At 40.5% G+C, this 18,059-nt stretch overlaps 1 protein-coding gene across 1 annotated transcript; it reads right to left on the reverse strand.

The window, feature by feature from the left end:
- Positions 1-577: 577 nt before the first annotated feature.
- Positions 578-12,916, reverse strand: LOC126385992 (serine/threonine-protein kinase 35-like). Its single transcript, XM_050038061.1, has 3 exons — positions 12,281-12,916; positions 9,500-10,241; positions 578-3,716 (listed from the first exon to the last, which is right to left on the reverse strand). The coding sequence occupies exons 1-2, from the start codon at positions 12,771-12,773 to the stop codon at positions 9,523-9,525; spliced, it is 1,212 nt and encodes a 403-aa protein (XP_049894018.1). The 5' UTR covers positions 12,774-12,916; the 3' UTR covers positions 578-3,716; positions 9,500-9,522.
- Between the last annotated feature and the right edge of the window lie 5,143 nt (positions 12,917-18,059).

Consider the following 18,059-nt stretch of genomic DNA (forward strand, 5'->3'; position numbering starts at 1 on the left):
CTAACCCCTACAAACCAGTAAGAACCAGAACAACCAGTGGGTTCCCCGGGTCAGGGCCACACACTGGGCCCAGTTTTAAAAACAACAGAGTATTAAATATCAGGCAAAATATTAAAAATATACAAGATATTTAGTTTTTAAGGAGCAAAAAGCAAAAACCAGTATCATCGGAGTAAGATATGTACAAGAGTTACTGAAATCAACTAAAATAGTGGAAAAATGCATGTTGTTATATTGTAGGCCTATATATGACAATGAGAAGTAGTATTGCACGATATTGATTTTGAGAAAATATTGTACTACATTGACATTCATGATCTACTTGCCTCTTCAAGTACTAAGGCAGCATTAAATTAAGTTCTACTCAACAAGCATCACTTGTCATGCTGAGTGTGAAGAAGCCTGTTGTCAGTTAATCCTATTTGCCTGATCATGTGGGTACAGGGCAGGGTGAGATAGGCACACCCTGCTAACTGTCATGGATGCTCACGATATCCTCAGCCTTTACTGAATGCCTTCCCTCGTCTCCCACACATTCCAGTCATTGTCATGCAAATGTAAAGAATTCACACAGATCTGAGGTATTTCCAACCTTTATTGAAACAGAGCCCTGATATGTACAAAGTCAGCAATAAAAAAAAATGAACAGGTTTCATTCAAGCAAATGTCTTTAGTGTCATGTTTAACCAAGGACTGTGTTCTGTGGAGATAAAGGGTCAAGTCATCTGAGCACAACAGGGTCCAGTTGTATAGTACAGTTCCTGTCACGATGAGAAGCAGAGGACTAACAACAAAATCAGCCAGGCCTGGACTGTTCCACAGTGTATCCAGGGAGGCTGAGTTGCATAGAAGACAGCTGCATGTAAAACGAGTGACCTATTAGTCAAATGCGGTGTTCCTGCACACATTTACAGGTACATTTTCAACAACACCAAAGGAAGACCTCCACACACACTGACAGGAACATTTTGAGGGGTTGCTTTAATCTCTTGATATTTAAAGTACATTCCTCTACAGTTAAATAAAAGCTGTTCCTCAGAAATCCAAACTGTGTGTGAGCTGGGATCTTTAGCTTAGTGCTACCATTGGCTCATCTCCAGTTCAAGATTCTCATTTCTACCCTGCACAATCAAACACTCATACATTACTGAAATACAAGAGGGGAACTGAGACATGGGTTTCACAGAAGAAATTAACCAAAGTACATCATGGCCTATGCTGGGCTAATGGTGTGTAAACATCTGTATCAATGTAAACCCATTTCTCACAATCCATCAGCACAAACAGAAAGAAACAGTCACGCAACTGACAAACCAATATGACGCACTCACAATCAAAGGAAAACTGCACACACCCAACAAACACTGTGATGACATTAAATAAAAAGCTGTTGCTTTAAAATCTGCCAGGTTGTCTCAAACTGAGGAATGTCTTTGTTGGAAAAATCAAACTATGGCTCAGAGAACAAAATGTGAAAAGGTGCAGAAACATGAGGTAGTACAGTTAGAAAGAAACAGGATTTTTTTTTACGTCATTCAGTGTCCCAGTTTAGTTCAACATATTACAGACTTCAGACCTTTGGTTTCAGGGCAAAAACATCAACATGGCTCTCTGTACAAATGATCCAAAACCATTCTAAAGTCGATATTTTTCACACTCCACTTTCAATCACATGCAGGCACAATTACAAATCACAAAGGCCTGCTTTAGCAACACTTCCATCAAGTCTGATTATCTCCTAACAGGAACCAGATCCTGTTCATCTTAGTTTAGAATAAACTATATAAAATAACCCTGCAGCTTTTCTCCCTTAACACGAATGGCACCTGTTCAAACATTCAATCTTCAGTTCCCTTTAAAAACATGACGCTACTCAACAAGTAAATGGACCATAGATAAACTGGGGATAAAAACATAATATAAATAAAATCTTATTTCAAATGATCATATGGGAAATCCATTTTTTATACCTCATCCATAATTATACCCAAAATACTGAAGAAACTAAATTATCAAGACCATGTACCATGTTTGGAGTGCCACATCAAAGAAAAATATAGCAACTGATCTTGAGCCAAATTTTACCTGACTAGCAAATTCAAGGCACCGTAGGTATTAACAATGAGACTACAGTGGAAATCAGAGGAGCAACATGTCCATGAGGTCACATTTCAATGACTGGTGGTCAAATAACCGGATCTCAGCACTGGGTTTCTAGTCAAAGGCAATTAAGTGGGTTAAAATAATGAAAACGAAAATGACAATGTAAAACGTCTCCTGATATACTTTGGGACGCATTTCTGCTTTTCTTTTCAACACAGTTTAGCTTTCCCAAACCTATTAATAACAGAGATGTTTTCACGTTTTTGTAGCAAACTTTAAAAGTTAAACACTGACTTTATTATGTCCAAAGGGGGCAGAAAACAAATCAACTCTTTGACTACAATGCTGCTTAAATTTGACCTGGGATTTACTTTAAGGGCTTCTGCATTCATGCGGACAAAAATTTGCAATGTGTTCATGAGAAACAACTAACTGAAAATACTTAGACACTGCGTCTTCAGTGAAACACAGCCTGCAGACTGTTTCACTGAAGATGCCTAACTGAGGACTAAATAGAGAGACGGTTTGCAACACCTAGGGTTAGGCGAAATGACAATTTTTACTGGGAGACTTTAAAAATTTGTTACAAATTCTATATTATTTAGCTAACTATCACTTAAAAAGCTTTGGATGCATCAGGTCATTGTGAGCAATGCTGTGAGTCAATGTGGATGGTTACTTTATCACAGTACTGAATTCACAGGACATCTTTAAGTACTTAATTCACTGGATTAGCCAAAAGAGTGTCAATTCAATCTAAGAAAGAAATGACAGTTTATACTGATATTGCAATATGAAATTACATATACCATGAGAGAATATTTTACAGACGTTACCCACTCCTACAAATAAATGACTCCTGTGTAGTGTTGTAGTATTCCATGTAAACCTACAGATCTGGAGAAATAAAAACCCAACAACAGAAAAAAGGGATGTGACGCTGTTTTCTGTCAGCACATACAGTTATCAAATCTCACTGGGGTGACACATGGTGATGTTGTTTACTAGTTGTAATCAACAGGAAACACACCACCACAAGACAGGTATGCATGGGGAATACAATCCTAACTGTCAGCAAAGTAAAACATCTGACATACAACCAGACTTCACTGAAGTTTTAGACAAAATAACAAACTCCACCACATAAAGAGAGAGGTTTCCAGTATATGACGCCACAGTGTTTTCATTAAATATTTTCAAAATGCCTGACACATGGAGACCACTGTGAACACATACAGAAACTAACGCTGCACCTTAGCTTAAATTTAGAGTCAATCGATGGTTCAGCAGTGTCACTATCACGTTTTCTGATGGCAATTTCCCCAGACCTCTATTCTTTAAAGGGGGCATGGCTATGTCAGTTTAATCAAGCTTCCCACTGAGCAGTAGATGTAATATTTCTTGGTTTATTATAATATTCATGGCAAGACAAACATTCTCTATCAGAATTGGCAGATGACGTCACTGTAAACAAGTCCATAGAAAAAAATCCCGTTTCAGCATCCAGACTTCAGGAGGAACGTGTTTCCTTTGCTTCTCCTTTATCTTCACAGTCTTCTGATTCAAACAGCGAGATCCTCACTCAGGTAGCAGCTCCCAGTACAAACACCAGTCTGCAGAGAACAGAAGAAATATAACAGTCATTTAAAGTATTAAACTGGAATTATCATCCTGCGATTGTATGCCTCCAGGAACCAGTCAAACTGCACTGACAGTTTACAACCATGTTTTTTTTTTAAAAAATGGATGCTTCACACAGAAAAAATGTTTTGTGAGGTCACAGTGGCCTTGACTTCTGCCCACCAAATTCTAATCAGTTCATTCTTGAGTCCAAGTAGATGTTTGTGCCAAATTTGAGGAAACTCCCTCAAGGCCTTCTTGAGATATTGAGTTCACAAGAATGAGATAGATGCAAGGTCACAGTGACCTTTGACCACCAAATAATTAATCAGTTCATTATTGAATCCAAGTGGACATTTGTGCCAAATCTGAAGAGATTCCCTCTAGCTGTTCTTGAAATATCGCGTTCACAAGAATGAGATGGATGCAAGGTCATGGTGACCTTGACCTTTGACCCCTGACCACCAAAATCTAATCAGTTCATCTTTTAATCCAAGTCAACCTTTGTGCCACAGTTGAAAAAGTTCCCCCAAGGCGTTCTTGCTGCCTGTGGCTTTGACTTCGACATAATGACGGGTAATGAGTTGGTTCTGGTACTGAGCTTCACGGTATGGGCAGGTGCGGGTTTTCAAAAATGGACCCAATGCAGGAATCTGTATCATTTTAGCACTGGTAGTGGATAAAAAACCCGACCTTATGCTTAGTCACTTGATAGCCCCTAACAGATATTGTTTTGCTTGCAGAACATCTGCAGCAGCTGTGTAATAAACAAACTGTGTTTTCCTTGCTTAGACAATGAAGCCCCCGGGAGGACTTCACCCAGAGTGTGTGTTGTAGAGACAGCTGCAGAGACCTTTCTAACATTCTACCAACCTGGTTTCAAACAGAGTCTTACTGTGCAGCAGTGAGGGTGTGAGGGCTGCAGCAGCCTATAAACACAAAGATCTGCTGAGTCACTGCAGCAATTCCATGCTGCTGCAGCATTTTGTCTCTGACTCTTTAACAGCAGTGCCCACTGCACTGAGTGCCATGCACCCCTGTCTACCTGCCACTGGAAGAGTTAACTTTGGACCCTGGGGACAGACCTTCAGGAGGTTTCTACTAAGGTCACAGGCCTGCTGTCAATCACTCTGACAGGACAGCTGACTCCTGGGCCACAAACACTTCAACAGCCTGAGAGGTCCCGTACACCACGCCACATCAACATAGTTAATATGTCTGACAGCATGTCAGTCTGTAAACCACTGTGTTGAGGATTATGATCAGCCATTGTGCAGCAGTGAGGAGCCAGAGCCTCTGGTGAATCCTGCAGCACAAACAGTCCTTTGTGAAATCTGACCTGCAGCAGCATGCGAGTGGGCTGGTGTGTTCGGAGATGTGCAGCCGCTTGGCTTGTCAGACACAGATTGTGTCCAACGATGCTGTCATAGATTTATTTCTCACGCACTCTGTTACATAACGGACTTCTAGAGGTTCAGGCAGGGATTTAGAGCTTTATCCTGCAGCCCATGGAGACAAAACATTTTAGTGGTCAGTGCTGACTTGTCAATTTTAGATAGCATGACAGATTATAGATAGCCAGATATACACGCACGCACACACGCATGCACGCAAGTCAACTTTTAGAGATACTAACCTCATAATGTCATTTAATTCTGAGTGCAAATTTCAGCCATAGTGGAAAAATAAAGCCGAGATCAAGAAACTATAAACCGGCACAAAAGTGACAATTGCCAACATAAAACAACCATCTTCTGAACAGACACATTACAAACACTAACAAAGTAAATAAATGAGCCAAGTATTTGCATTTTGGAACATAGAAAAGGGAACTTAAACTACTGTTCAGTCAAACACTTGGCATTATGGGCATGACAGGAAATGCGGGCCATCGCCACATTAATCTGAAGTTCAGCGTATGCATCACAGCTCATCAGACGGTGGAGCGGAGTCAAGCGGCAAGTGGAGCGGTGTCTTCACAATAAGTTGCAAACTAATTTGTAAAATATATTGCGCTACATATAAAATAAAATTAATTAAAATTTACTTGACTTTAAAGGGGGGGCTAGTATAATGGCAGGGGAAACACTGTGAACATGATAGAGCATAACGGCCTAAAGAAGACAGCTCCATCGTCCAACAACACAGCCCACACTGAAACAAGTGTTTGATAAGACCACAAAGTGGACCCCATCTGACCCAAGATCAAAAGAGCTGGACAGGTTGACTATGGAAATATTCAGCACTGATATCACCTTATGCAGTTGTGGGGGGTACTGATTTTAAAAGATTACTGGCCAAGGCAGGTCTCAGGAGCTCTGTGAAAAGTGTTAAGTGTTTTTCACACTCAGCTGAGTGCAATTCAAGTTTGAACAAGAATTAAGTAACTTCTCTCTATGGAAAATGCAGGAAACAGCATCTGACTGTTGGTCTGAATCTACTGAAGCCCTTGTTTTTTCATTTCATCAATAAGAACTGGAATAGAGTCCAAGTTGTGTTGTCTTTTATATCATCGTATAGCTTAGTTAGCTTACTTCAGTACTGGCTCCTCCATTACACATTCCTACAACAGTACAGTAGTTTGCAGTGCGCATACATGCAGTGTAGGGAGGAGTGACCAAGTTTGAATGTTGTGTTCACAAACAGTTACCAACAATTCCTGCATAGTTTACTTTCAATACATTTTAACTGATTGAAGTACTGCCAGCAATGTTTGTCATTACAACTGGCTAAAGCAACGGTCAGCAGACTGACAGGCAGAAGGCAGAGCAGGTCAGCTGGGATGTTTACATCTTCCCCCACCCTGCTCACATAAAATGCACTCCTACCTATCCCCCTATGAGAGCAAGGCACATGATGTAAGAACAAACAAAAGCAAAGGGTATGGTACACTGTCTGTCACAAAACAAAGTAAGTCTGGTAGCTCAGCTAGGGAACAGGCAGCTCATCATCATGTCAAATAACATGAACTACCTGTGTACGAAACAACAGGAGGAGCCAGTAATGCTCACTCAGCCTCTTAAAAACAGTCATCTGTGTGCTGATGGATGTGCAGCCCTCAGGCCAGGGGGCGGCTGGGGCTTTGCTTACATAAGACAGTAGGAGAGCACATACACTGAGGGCATTCAAGTTACTAAACATGTGTTCTAGGCAAGGCACTAATATCAACCTCACCCTTTACCATTCACTTGCACACATAAATTCAATCCAGGGAATCTTTCATGTCTCAGCACCTCATGCTACAAATGTCATTTTCTGCAACTGACTGACAGCCATCAAAGTACAGGCCTGAACACACCAAATATTCTGATATGCAAGAGGAGCATTTACTAGAGATGTACCGATACCACTTTTTCCTTCCCGATACGGATTCCGATCCCTGAACCTTAGGTATCTGCCGATATCGAGTACCGATCCAATACCAGCAAGTAAAATAAAAATGGATGGGATATGAATTGTTGTATGTCTCAACTCCTAAAACTCTATGTAAAATATTAAGAAATAAATACATAATAGTAGAATGAATGTTATAAAACTTTTTATTATTATTATTATTATTATTATCCAGTCTTGACACAGATCAAGACACAGGTTAAAGTGCAGCCACACAATTTGGTAAAAAAGACATTTTAAAGGCTACAGTAGAATGCTTTTTAAACTCCGCTCCGTTTCCGTTTCGTTTGCTTGAAGCGTGCGTATGCGTAATGACGTGAGGCATTACATGGTATCGGATTGGTCATAGGCTGTACTCGCCAATACCCGATACGGCATTTTAGGCAGTGTCGGAGGCATTTCCGATACTGGTATCGGTACAACTCTACTAGGGCTGTCCCGAATACCATTTTTTAACATTCGGACCTTGGGCAGAATTTAGAACGGAGACAGACTGCGGGGTTTTTTCGGACCTAATTGTATAGCGGAATTTTGCACAACGGCGACAGGATCTTTGCGCTCAAACCACAAAAAAATGTGATGGCACAACAGTCTCCTTCAGTACATTATTCTATGCTTTCTTTTGATTTTCACATTGGCTAGTCATCCTGTTTAATTTGTCTTCTGATTAAATCGGAACCGTTGAAAACAAGTTGTAGGAAGCCTCTGCAAGTAATTGGTTGCTGGCAGACACTCTGTGCTACAATAAAATGGTTAATCAGCAGTGCCGTGCACTGTAGAGCCAATGCGCTGCTGGTTCTGCCAGCCTGAATAGAATATAATGTCTATAGCCTTACTGTTGTGTACAGCCTTTATAGACTGAGCTGAGTAGTGATGCGCGGGTCGACCCGTAACCCGCGGGACCCGCAAATGGACCTGCGGGTCGGGCAGCAGTGATCGTCTGTTAAATCGGTCTGTAAATGATATTTTGACATTATTGGCTATTACTGTCATGGCATCCGAAGGTACTGATGCGTTGAGCAGGTGACAGTCCGCGGTCGTTTTCAAAACACACTTGTGTCACGCACTCCAAAAGAAACTTGTTGAAACTTTAAACAATAATTTATTGTACAAAACGGGGGAAACAAACGTTGACAAAAACGGTTCCATAATTCATATTAAATTCAAAAGATAACGAAAAAACAGCTACAAGTTAGAGGGAATAGTGATAAAGTGGTAAAACTTGGCATTGATCCACAGCCTCAGACGGATGCGCTCAAGCGTGCCGTGCGCACAAGCTCAGTTGGTAGGCTATACTATATTTTCACATTTTTAACAATGCAATTTAAAAGTTTTGATTTTTATTGATAACCTACATTTACCAACAACAAAAAGACTATATTTAGCACCAAAAAAAAAAAAAAAAAAAGTAAATAAAAAAACGAATATCGAATACCAAATTTTCATAACGAATACCTACCCATAGAAACGAATATTAGAATATCCGAATATTTGGGTACAGCCCTAAACTCTACACTGTTCTCAGTACAAGTTAGGCTAATAGGAACCGGCTATTAATATATCAGTGCTAATATACATGCTGTAGGACATGCACAGAAATTTTCTTAATTTGACATAGTTTGGAATTTTTGTCTGCATTTCCACAGGTTTTCAACACACCACAAATATCTGTACTGGTTATTGTACTGAATGCAAGAATCATGTTGATAATACACCGAGTCTTGATGGTGTCAAAAATGAATAAGCTATAATCTAACAGGTTCATGGAAGTTTGTTTCATTAGATTGTCAAGTTCTGACTGACTTCGACTGAGGAACGTGTCTGAAGTGATACAAAGTTTGATGCATTCATGTCACACAAAGACATCAGTGACATGAAATGAATTGTGCTTCCTTAACAGAGACACTTGTTGGGGGCAGGCAATGACCAGTGTCCAGTTCAAGTCATGAAGAGAATCACAGAACCAGGTTAAATATTATGTGCTGACCCATTCGGGTTAACCACAGACGCAGGTTTGACCCACTTCACTATGCTTGTCTAAAGAAGTAAGACAGAGCTGACATTTTATTGGCCAAAGCTTGAAACACTGTGCATTGCACATAGACAGTATGTTAGGGAAATAACTCCAGAAAAAAAAAAATCTCTTAACGTGGGAATAGCAGCATGATGATGTATTCACATGTGACATGTCACCTGGAACTTAACAGCCCTACAGGTGATCCAAAGGTATATTACATGTGAGAAGGAAATGTCTTTCAGCTCTATATACAAATATTTCCACAATAAACCGGATGTGCAATGATTCATAAACAACACAGCAGACAGCACATTAAAAACTGAAACAAGTCATGGGGTAATTATTAGAAGTTAAAAGCACGAGTACCTGTAAAACAATCTGGTTGAGGGTCATGAAGCACACATGACCTGGTCCACTCTGGCCTGTAGCTCAAAAGCATCTGGCCGGTCCTGAGGGTTGACGGCGAGCATGTCCTGCAGCAGCTTCCTGACTCCATCGGACATGCATGACCTGCGTTTCTGTGGGATGTTCAGTACCATCTTTGGATTCTCTAGCAGTGCCTCACCCACTGGCACAATGTCCACTCCTTGTCTCACATATGTACCCAGGAGCTCCCGTTTAGACTCACCGTCAATGAAGGTAATTCTCTCCAACATGGCCCACATGATGATGCCAAGGGCAAATATGTCAGCCTTGGCTGTGTAGTGGCCCTCCCACACCTCGGGAGCCATATAGAAGTCCGAGCCACATGCAGATGACAACCAATACTTGTTTACATTAACGTTTTTGTTCTTGTCTTCACCTTCTTTGCCCTCACTGGTGTGTCCTAAACCAGCGCACACTTTACTCAGGCCAAAGTCAGCCACCTTGAGAATTGGAGACCCTGACTTTTCAGAGATGAGGATGTTGTCAGGTTTGAGGTCTCTGTGGACAATGTTGTTTTCATGCAGGAAAGCAACAGCACTGGTCAGCTGGAGCATGAAGCTGTTGTTGGTTTGTGGGTTGGGCCGCCTAGACAGGATGAAGTGGTTGAGGTCGCCGCCTTCACAGAACTCCATGACAAACCAGAGGTAACAAGGCTCCTCTGGAGGTCCGAGCACTCTCTCACCTGCAGTGGATACAGTCATTCACACAGTCAGTACATTTACATGAACAGTTAAGTGGAATTACGGTTATAGCTCGACTAGGCCAGTTAATTGGACTACTGTGTTTGTCTCAGTATACAGGTACGGGAGAGGAATGGATTTATTGACTAAAGTATGTCCGACTCCGCTAGTATAGGTGTCGAAATGCCCCCTTTCAGCTTGTGAGTACTGGATCTTTTTCCAGTTTACCTATTACGTCAGAGACCAAACAATCAACTAAAAAGTTTGCTACGGTAAGCTAGAGGTAAACTGGTACCATGGTGGACAACTTTACAGCTTTGTACATTTCATTCCTCCAAAAATGCACTGCTCTGGATGTAGATTTTAACGGCTTCTTCTTCTGTTACGCAGTTGATGCTATTCGATTTTGGGGTCAAAGCCCTGGGCATAAACTGTGGAGCATGCAGAGTGCCGAGGCCAGTTTGGGTCCGATTGACAGCATACATGAACGAGTAATTTGACTCCCAATCGCATTATCTGGGTGTGTTAGTTTGACTTTAAGACATTCAATTTACAGCTATACATGTAAGGAAAAAGATCTATTTTGCTAAGACCAATAATGATCAATCATTTTTACTTAGATAATACATCAGGGCACCAACTATGGATATGGGTTACTGATTAATTTTGGTAGTTATTTCATGCAACTGTATGTGAATAAATGGTATCATTTGATACAAGGCTGAAATGTTTACAATTTTCCAACTGTCAGTGAATGTGCACTCTAACTAGGTGTATACACTCTAATCTTATGGGATGTGTCCTGTCTTTCTTTGTAAGGGTGTTTCCTAAAGAGGTTTTGTGTGGATGTTTTTATTTTAATCGACACACTGAGACTTTGCGGAACCAGTTCACAGCATCTCTAACATGCTTTGGCATGCATTTTAAATTTGCATGCAAGAACAACCAGTCAGATTGACTGTAAGAGTTAAAAAAAAAAAAGCATATACCATTCAAGGACTCTCTGCTTCTGATGCTAAAACAACTCCATACGTGTCAGTAATTGAGATGCATGTTTCAAATACCTGTGAAGAGATAAAGTGCCAGTACTACAAAGTCGTTTTGACTGCTCTAAGCTAGACACTCATTGGTGGTTTGGAGAGACAGTTAAGATAAATCATAATGTCTTTCTCAACACCATAAAGTGATCTGTCATAGAAACCACAAAACAGCACTAGATAAGCACAAGGGAAACTGTAAATGAAGGCAGGTTTTTAAGAAAGACACAAAAACTTCTGGATGTGACAGATTTAGCTTGTCAGAGGAATGTGTTAAATTCCTTCTGTGGATACAGCCAACACAACAGACTCCATTTTAGTGAGTCTGAGCCTCGGGAGCTTCCTCACAAAATCTACCCATCCCCCAGCGAGTTCCTATCATCATGGCGACAACAACAATAATGCTTCGGATAAGAGGGCGAAACGACATATAACTATGTTTCGGTTTGAGATTACATTAGATAAACAGGGTGGCCATCAAACTCATTGCTACAATATAACCGCTAGTTTCTGTAGTTTAGGGACTGTTTTGTTCGGCAGCAATTCAAACCAAAACGCAGCTCTCACTTAACTCAGTTCACACAGCTAATGTTGGAGAGCTAATCTAACCTCCACCAGGAAACCATATAAAAATCTTGCAAATCAACATTACGTTGGATACATCGAATGCCCACCAAACCCATGGCTTTAACATAGCTGGTGCCTGAAGTGTTAAAGGTTGCTTTTCGGCACTGATTTAAAACCGAAGCTGCCCTTCCTCAACTCAGTTTACACGTCTAATGTTGAAGAGCTAGCCTCACCTTTTAGTAAGGTCTCAACCAGGAAGCTATATAAAAATAACGTGCTCTTTAGCATTACGTCACATAAACTGATTGTCCACAATTGCTACAAAATAGCTGGTGTCTGTAGTATCAGGAGCTGTGTTTTATTCGGCGTTAATTCCAACCAAAAGCAGCACTTACTTAACTCAGTTCACAGAGCTAACGTTGGAGAGCTAGCCTCACCTTTCAGTGAAGTCTCCACCAAACGCAGGTACTGTTTGGACCGTTTGTTCCCATGACTCATTTTCTGAGCCATGCCGTTCCTCTGGAGCACACACTCTTCAAGCTGCACTACATTTTCATGCCGTTTCTCCAGGCTGGCCAGCGCCCAGAACTCCTGCAGTGCGAGCTCCACGTTTTCCGGCGCGTCGCATCGCAGTTTCTTCACGGCAACTTTCGCCCCAGACCTCCGGGCCACCGCTTCGTACACCACGCCGTATGTTCCCCTTCCCACCTCACGCAGCAGGTTGTAGCGGGGAGCCATAACCCTTCGCTCCAAATGGTCTTGCTTGAAGAGGCCGATGTCCTCCTCCATGTCATGGCCTTCTTCCGTGTTTCCAACGCTCAGACACCGCAGTACATTGGACTCGTCAGCTCGTGCCCCAGTTTGTTGCTTGGAGCAGGCTCGCGCGCTTCTCGTGCGTCTCCGCCAGTTATCACCACCGATTGTATCCATACGTCCCCGAGAATCCGTCACGATTCAGACATTAAATAGAAACATGTCCTCATATTGTAAACTACAGCTGTGTTCGCGTGGAGTAAATAGAAAATTGCTCGGCAGCTTACACTAAAGACTACATAAGGAGGAGGGTAAATGGAGGGAAAGCTAAGAAAAGATCGATACAATATACAACACAATTTCCGGTTAAGACTTTCAGAATAAAACCTGTAATGCTGAGTGTCTTTCTCTGTATGTTACGCTGACCACACCGTGCTATTAATAAGCCTGCACGGCCATAACTTGTGAGTTTTATGCCTACAAAGTATGGATCAGAACTGACAGAAGATCAACATAATCAGTAGGCCTACAGTTTCAAAATGGACATTCAAGCGTACCAATTCAGTATCTGGCCAAATGTCTCCCCTTCTGTTCCTGAGATATGGCGTTGGATAATGCCTTGAAAAGTGTTTTTAAAGAACATTATGATGTCACAGTGAAGTTGAGCTTTGATATTTTGGATATAAAATGTCACCACTGACGTTGTGTCATAATTAGTGTGTGAATTCGTGGCCTGAGTTGAGATCACAGTGACCTTAAACTGTCAATATCAGATCAGTTCATATTTGAGTCCAAACAGGCTAGAAATCTGGGCCAACTTTGAGGAAATTCACCTTAAGGCCTTCTTGAGATACTGCGTTCACAAGAATGAAATGGATGCTAAGTCACAATGATCTTTGACCACCAAAATCTAATAAGTTCATTGTTGAGTGGAAGTGGATGTTTGTGCCATTTAAATAAATTCCCTTTTTGAGATATCATGCTCAGAAAAATGGGACAGATGGATGTTCATCATCTTGTCACATCTTGTCACATGATCAACTACAGACTTGACATTAAGCAACACGTTTCCAAACAATCATCATTGCATACCTGCATATGACAAAAATATCAAAGAGAATAAGAAATTATTTATTTAATCAAATAGTTTTTTTTTTATATGTTTAGTTTATTCATGGTTTTTCGGGTTCATGTATAATAAGCGTGTAATTTTGGTTTGCATTTTTGAGGGCAAACAGCACCATTTTTCATTTAATGTGAGTTCTTCTTTGAACACAGGTGTCGTTTCAAGGTGGCAATCTGAATCATTTGAAAGAGCCTCCAAACCCTGGGGCCTCAGTGCAACAGCACGGCCTGCCTGTCTAAATTCATGCCCCCAACTCTAGTAATAATTAACCCGGCTTACTATAGTTTATAACAGCCAAATATCCATGAAGTGTTTGTTCATTTACAAATTCAAATATTTGCTTTATATCATGTTGGGTTTTACTAGTCTAATAATTAATTTAAAAGCACAATCCCTGATCTAATCGTACACACAGGATCACAACCAAAACAGCCTTTCTGATGCTGTTCAAGGTTGGGAGACACACACAGCCTAGATATTTTATTTAATTGTGATCAGCTGACAAACACGTAAGTCAAACTCTTCAAAGCAGACATTTGTAGGCTATATGGGAATATACTATGTAAAAATGAAAACTTTGGATTGGATATGCACCATACCAACCAGCATATTTCACTAATCCCATATAAGTGCTCTCATGCCATATTTTTTATACGATTTTCCTGCCTTGTCAACATTAACACGCATTTCTTTATACGTATAAATATTTATCCACATTATATGCAGTAGGCAACTTTTATTTCTGAACTGAAAAATATCGACACTTCCGGTCTGTTGCAGACACAGTGAGGCAGCTTGACGCCTCCGCAGGGAGCGGGGTTGCGGAGTTCAGATGTACCATTGAGAAAGAACACGGGGTACCAAAGTACCAATGACAGTGTGGTCTATCAAAACTACATTTGAAAAATGTGTCTGTTTCTATGTCTGTAAACACACGATACACAGTATACACCTACACCAAATAAAGGGAACTTTGTAACAGATTTTAGCTTTTATTTCAGCCTCGCCCGAGGTGTCATTAAGAACGGTCTGTCAGCTTAGAAGCGAAATAAAGACACATTGATATCACAAAGCACTTTGACATAATGTGGAAAATAATCACCAAATTGTGGTGGCGGGTTTGGAGTTGTTATACGGTACTTCATTTGCAATGACCCCCCCGCCAGTTTTCGATAGATGGCTTCTTCCCTCAACCTCTTATGTAGCATGGCACTTCACGTGCGTAATTTTCCCAAGTCCCGCCCTACTGTGCTGTGATTGGCTAGTTCTTGTCATCCCGAGCAGTGCCGTAGGGCTCTGATCCCGAGGGGACTGCACGTGTTTATCCGGGCACATCTTTTTTGGGTCTCTGACATTACACTGTAAACAGACAGACGCGGACATTCTTACACAATAGCTATAAGATTGCACCGTGTAAAAGGAAATATCAGTCAAATACCCCAAAAAAAGTCAAACGAATGAATAATTATAATAACAATAATAATGATAAAAAAATAAATAAATAAATAAATAATAATAATAATAATAATAGCAATAAACAAATAAAAACAAATACAAATAAAAAACAAAAGAAACAAACAAAAAATCTTATTGTTAGAGAATTGTATGGATTTATTCTTTTAGTTTGTTACTTACGTACTTCAGACCATCTCTCTCTTAACAATACAGGGTTTAAAAGTCATGGTTCAGCTCCTAAAAAGAAACTTTCTACATTTAGTCAGTGAGATTGTGTGTGGCATGCAAATACATAACCTATTAAGAAAATATATGTTAGGACAGGGAAGAAACCTGAAACTACCACAAGCTTGTTTTAAAACTATCTTTGATTGCTTTTTTAATAGACCTCCCCAAATTGTAGTGCTTCAAGCTGGAGTGCCACAGTGCATCAGCATGGACAGGTCTTTGGCACAGCTAACAGTGGAGTGAAGCCAGAAGAGCCAGTAGTCTTACTCCCAGCATGTGTTATCTCTGATTGTTTTTGTAATATAAGGCTAGAAAAATTTCATATTTTGTCCATAAAACCAAATCAAGTCCAAAGACCTGTGTCTCCCAGGGCTGGAGCAGGTATAGTCAGCTGGACTTCAGGAGTTCAATGTTTGTTTGTGGCTTTTTGAATGACAGAATAGTCTTTTTTCTTTTGCCTGTGCTGACATCATCCCTTATGAGACTAAATTTATGATGGCCACAGATGACTTCATCCATCTGCTGCGTCCCTGGTGAGAGAATGTCTGGGATGTAATGTTTATTAGTCTTTTCCCAGATGAGAGTCATGTCTGAAGCACAAGCAGCTTTTGGTGTCACCTACAGCACCACAGACAATGCCTCTTTTTAAGCCTACATCTTATTCTGTTATTTCCCAACATGTTTGTTAATAATCCAATGAATGTGTTTAGCATGAGTGTAGACAGATATACAAGGAGGGTCATCCAGATTGAAACAGAGTATTATTCACATCATGAAAAACTCATAAAAGTATTCCTTAAAATACAAATAACTGAAATATCTTGTTTACGTATGCTGCTCATTCTCCGCCAGGCACCACAGGCCCTCCTGTGCTCATAAGCAGAACTACATGGTCTATGCATGAATCACAGCACACTGAGTTTTTGTATATTTAGCATAAAAAACGATCTTGTAAGGGTGACTGGAGAAACAATAATATTCATTTGACATACTTAAAAGGTAAAAACAACACAATAACAAAAGAATGCTCTTCTCAAATTGACAGTAAGGGGCTTCTCCAGTGAGTTATTACTGCACCTCCCCTAAAACTGGGAGAATTGTGGGAGACAGATTAAAAAAGAGTGATCACCACTGGTGCAACACACTGGATCCTACACATCCCATAATGCAGCTCAATGGTGTCCCTCTTATAGCATTAATGCAGTCCACAGTGGATGTGGATAGCTGGGTGGACAGCAGATGCACACACTTTTCTGAACATATTGGGTTTGTGTATGCACTCTCAGGCACGTACACCCTGCACGGTCTTGGGACCCTTGTGGACATGAGCAGATGACCAGATTTATATTGAACAGACCCTCGCTGCTACAAAGATGTGTTAAGTATAATTTGATCTTTATACCTTCCTGCCTGCCAGTCTTTCAAATGTTATGCCCGTTGGTAACACAGCGTTTCTGTTAGAACTGTGTAGTTACCAAAAAGCTTTGGCAGTCACACATAAAGGATTTATGTTAAGAGGAGATGATTCAGGAAACTAATGGTTGGTCAGGCATTCAGGCTCTTCAGATCTCTTTTGAGGGTCGAGATAATCATCACATTCTGGAAATATTGTCTGTTTTTGTCAAAGTTGATGTTTTATTTGGGTTTTTAGTTTCCTTAAAGATTTCACACATGGCTTTTGAAAGTCAACATATTGCTAGCCTTTAACAGAATAACAATTTAAAAAAAAAAAAAATATATATATATATATATATGTGTGTGTAGCAAGCCAGTGTATTCGTTGCACCCCTCTTTATACATACATGTGCATTTGCAGTGGAAATAATTCTCTATATTGTGTATGGATGAGTTGACATTTGAGGCTTTTAGAGAATGCAGTCATGAAAATCACAACTAATTGGATTCAACCGCAACATAAGCATGTATGTGATAGAAAAACTCTCAGTAAATGCTGAACTCTTTATGAGAGTTCAAATATGAGAAAATTATCAATATTAAAACTGCACTGAAAATTTCAGCAAACCTCCCAGAGAGACCCGCAGAATTGTCAGCGATCTCAGGCAACAGTACTGCCATTCTAGAGCTAGAGTGGAGATACTAGTATGATACGAAACTAGAGGATGTAAAGCCTCTTACAGATGGTGAGATTTTAGCAATCTTATAAGTTAAGTGCAGCTACTACACTGTGCGACATAGATCAAATAAACTCAGGTACAACAGCAAGTTTGATGTATGCAGACCATACAATGACAGTGCCTACTGAATCGCAGGCCACAACATACGATGCAATAGCTTCCCATACAGAGTGTGCAAGGATGCTGCACAGGTTATTACTTCTCTAACTATGAAGCACAACATAGAGGGTCACATTATTAAATAACCTATGTAGTCTGTGTGTGTTTGCTAGCTGCTAGGTTGCTCACCTGGCAGCTGCAACTCCACCGCTATTTCCTTCAATGCTTCATCCTCCTTTATGTGATCATGGTAAGAGCTGGAGGACACATCATACAGGCAAGGATTTGCTGGAATCTCACATATTTCTTTTAGTACGTTTTGCCTCCATGGCAAGCTGCTATCTGTCTTTTTGTTTGGGTTTAGCGCCAGTGCGGCATTTCATGCTGCATTTCAGGCTGAGCTATCCCCACGTTTCTTTC

The sequence above is a fragment of the Epinephelus moara genome, chromosome 24, assembly GCF_006386435.1.
Source record: "Epinephelus moara isolate mb chromosome 24, YSFRI_EMoa_1.0, whole genome shotgun sequence".
In the NCBI taxonomy this organism is placed as follows: domain Eukaryota; kingdom Metazoa; phylum Chordata; class Actinopteri; order Perciformes; family Serranidae; genus Epinephelus; species Epinephelus moara.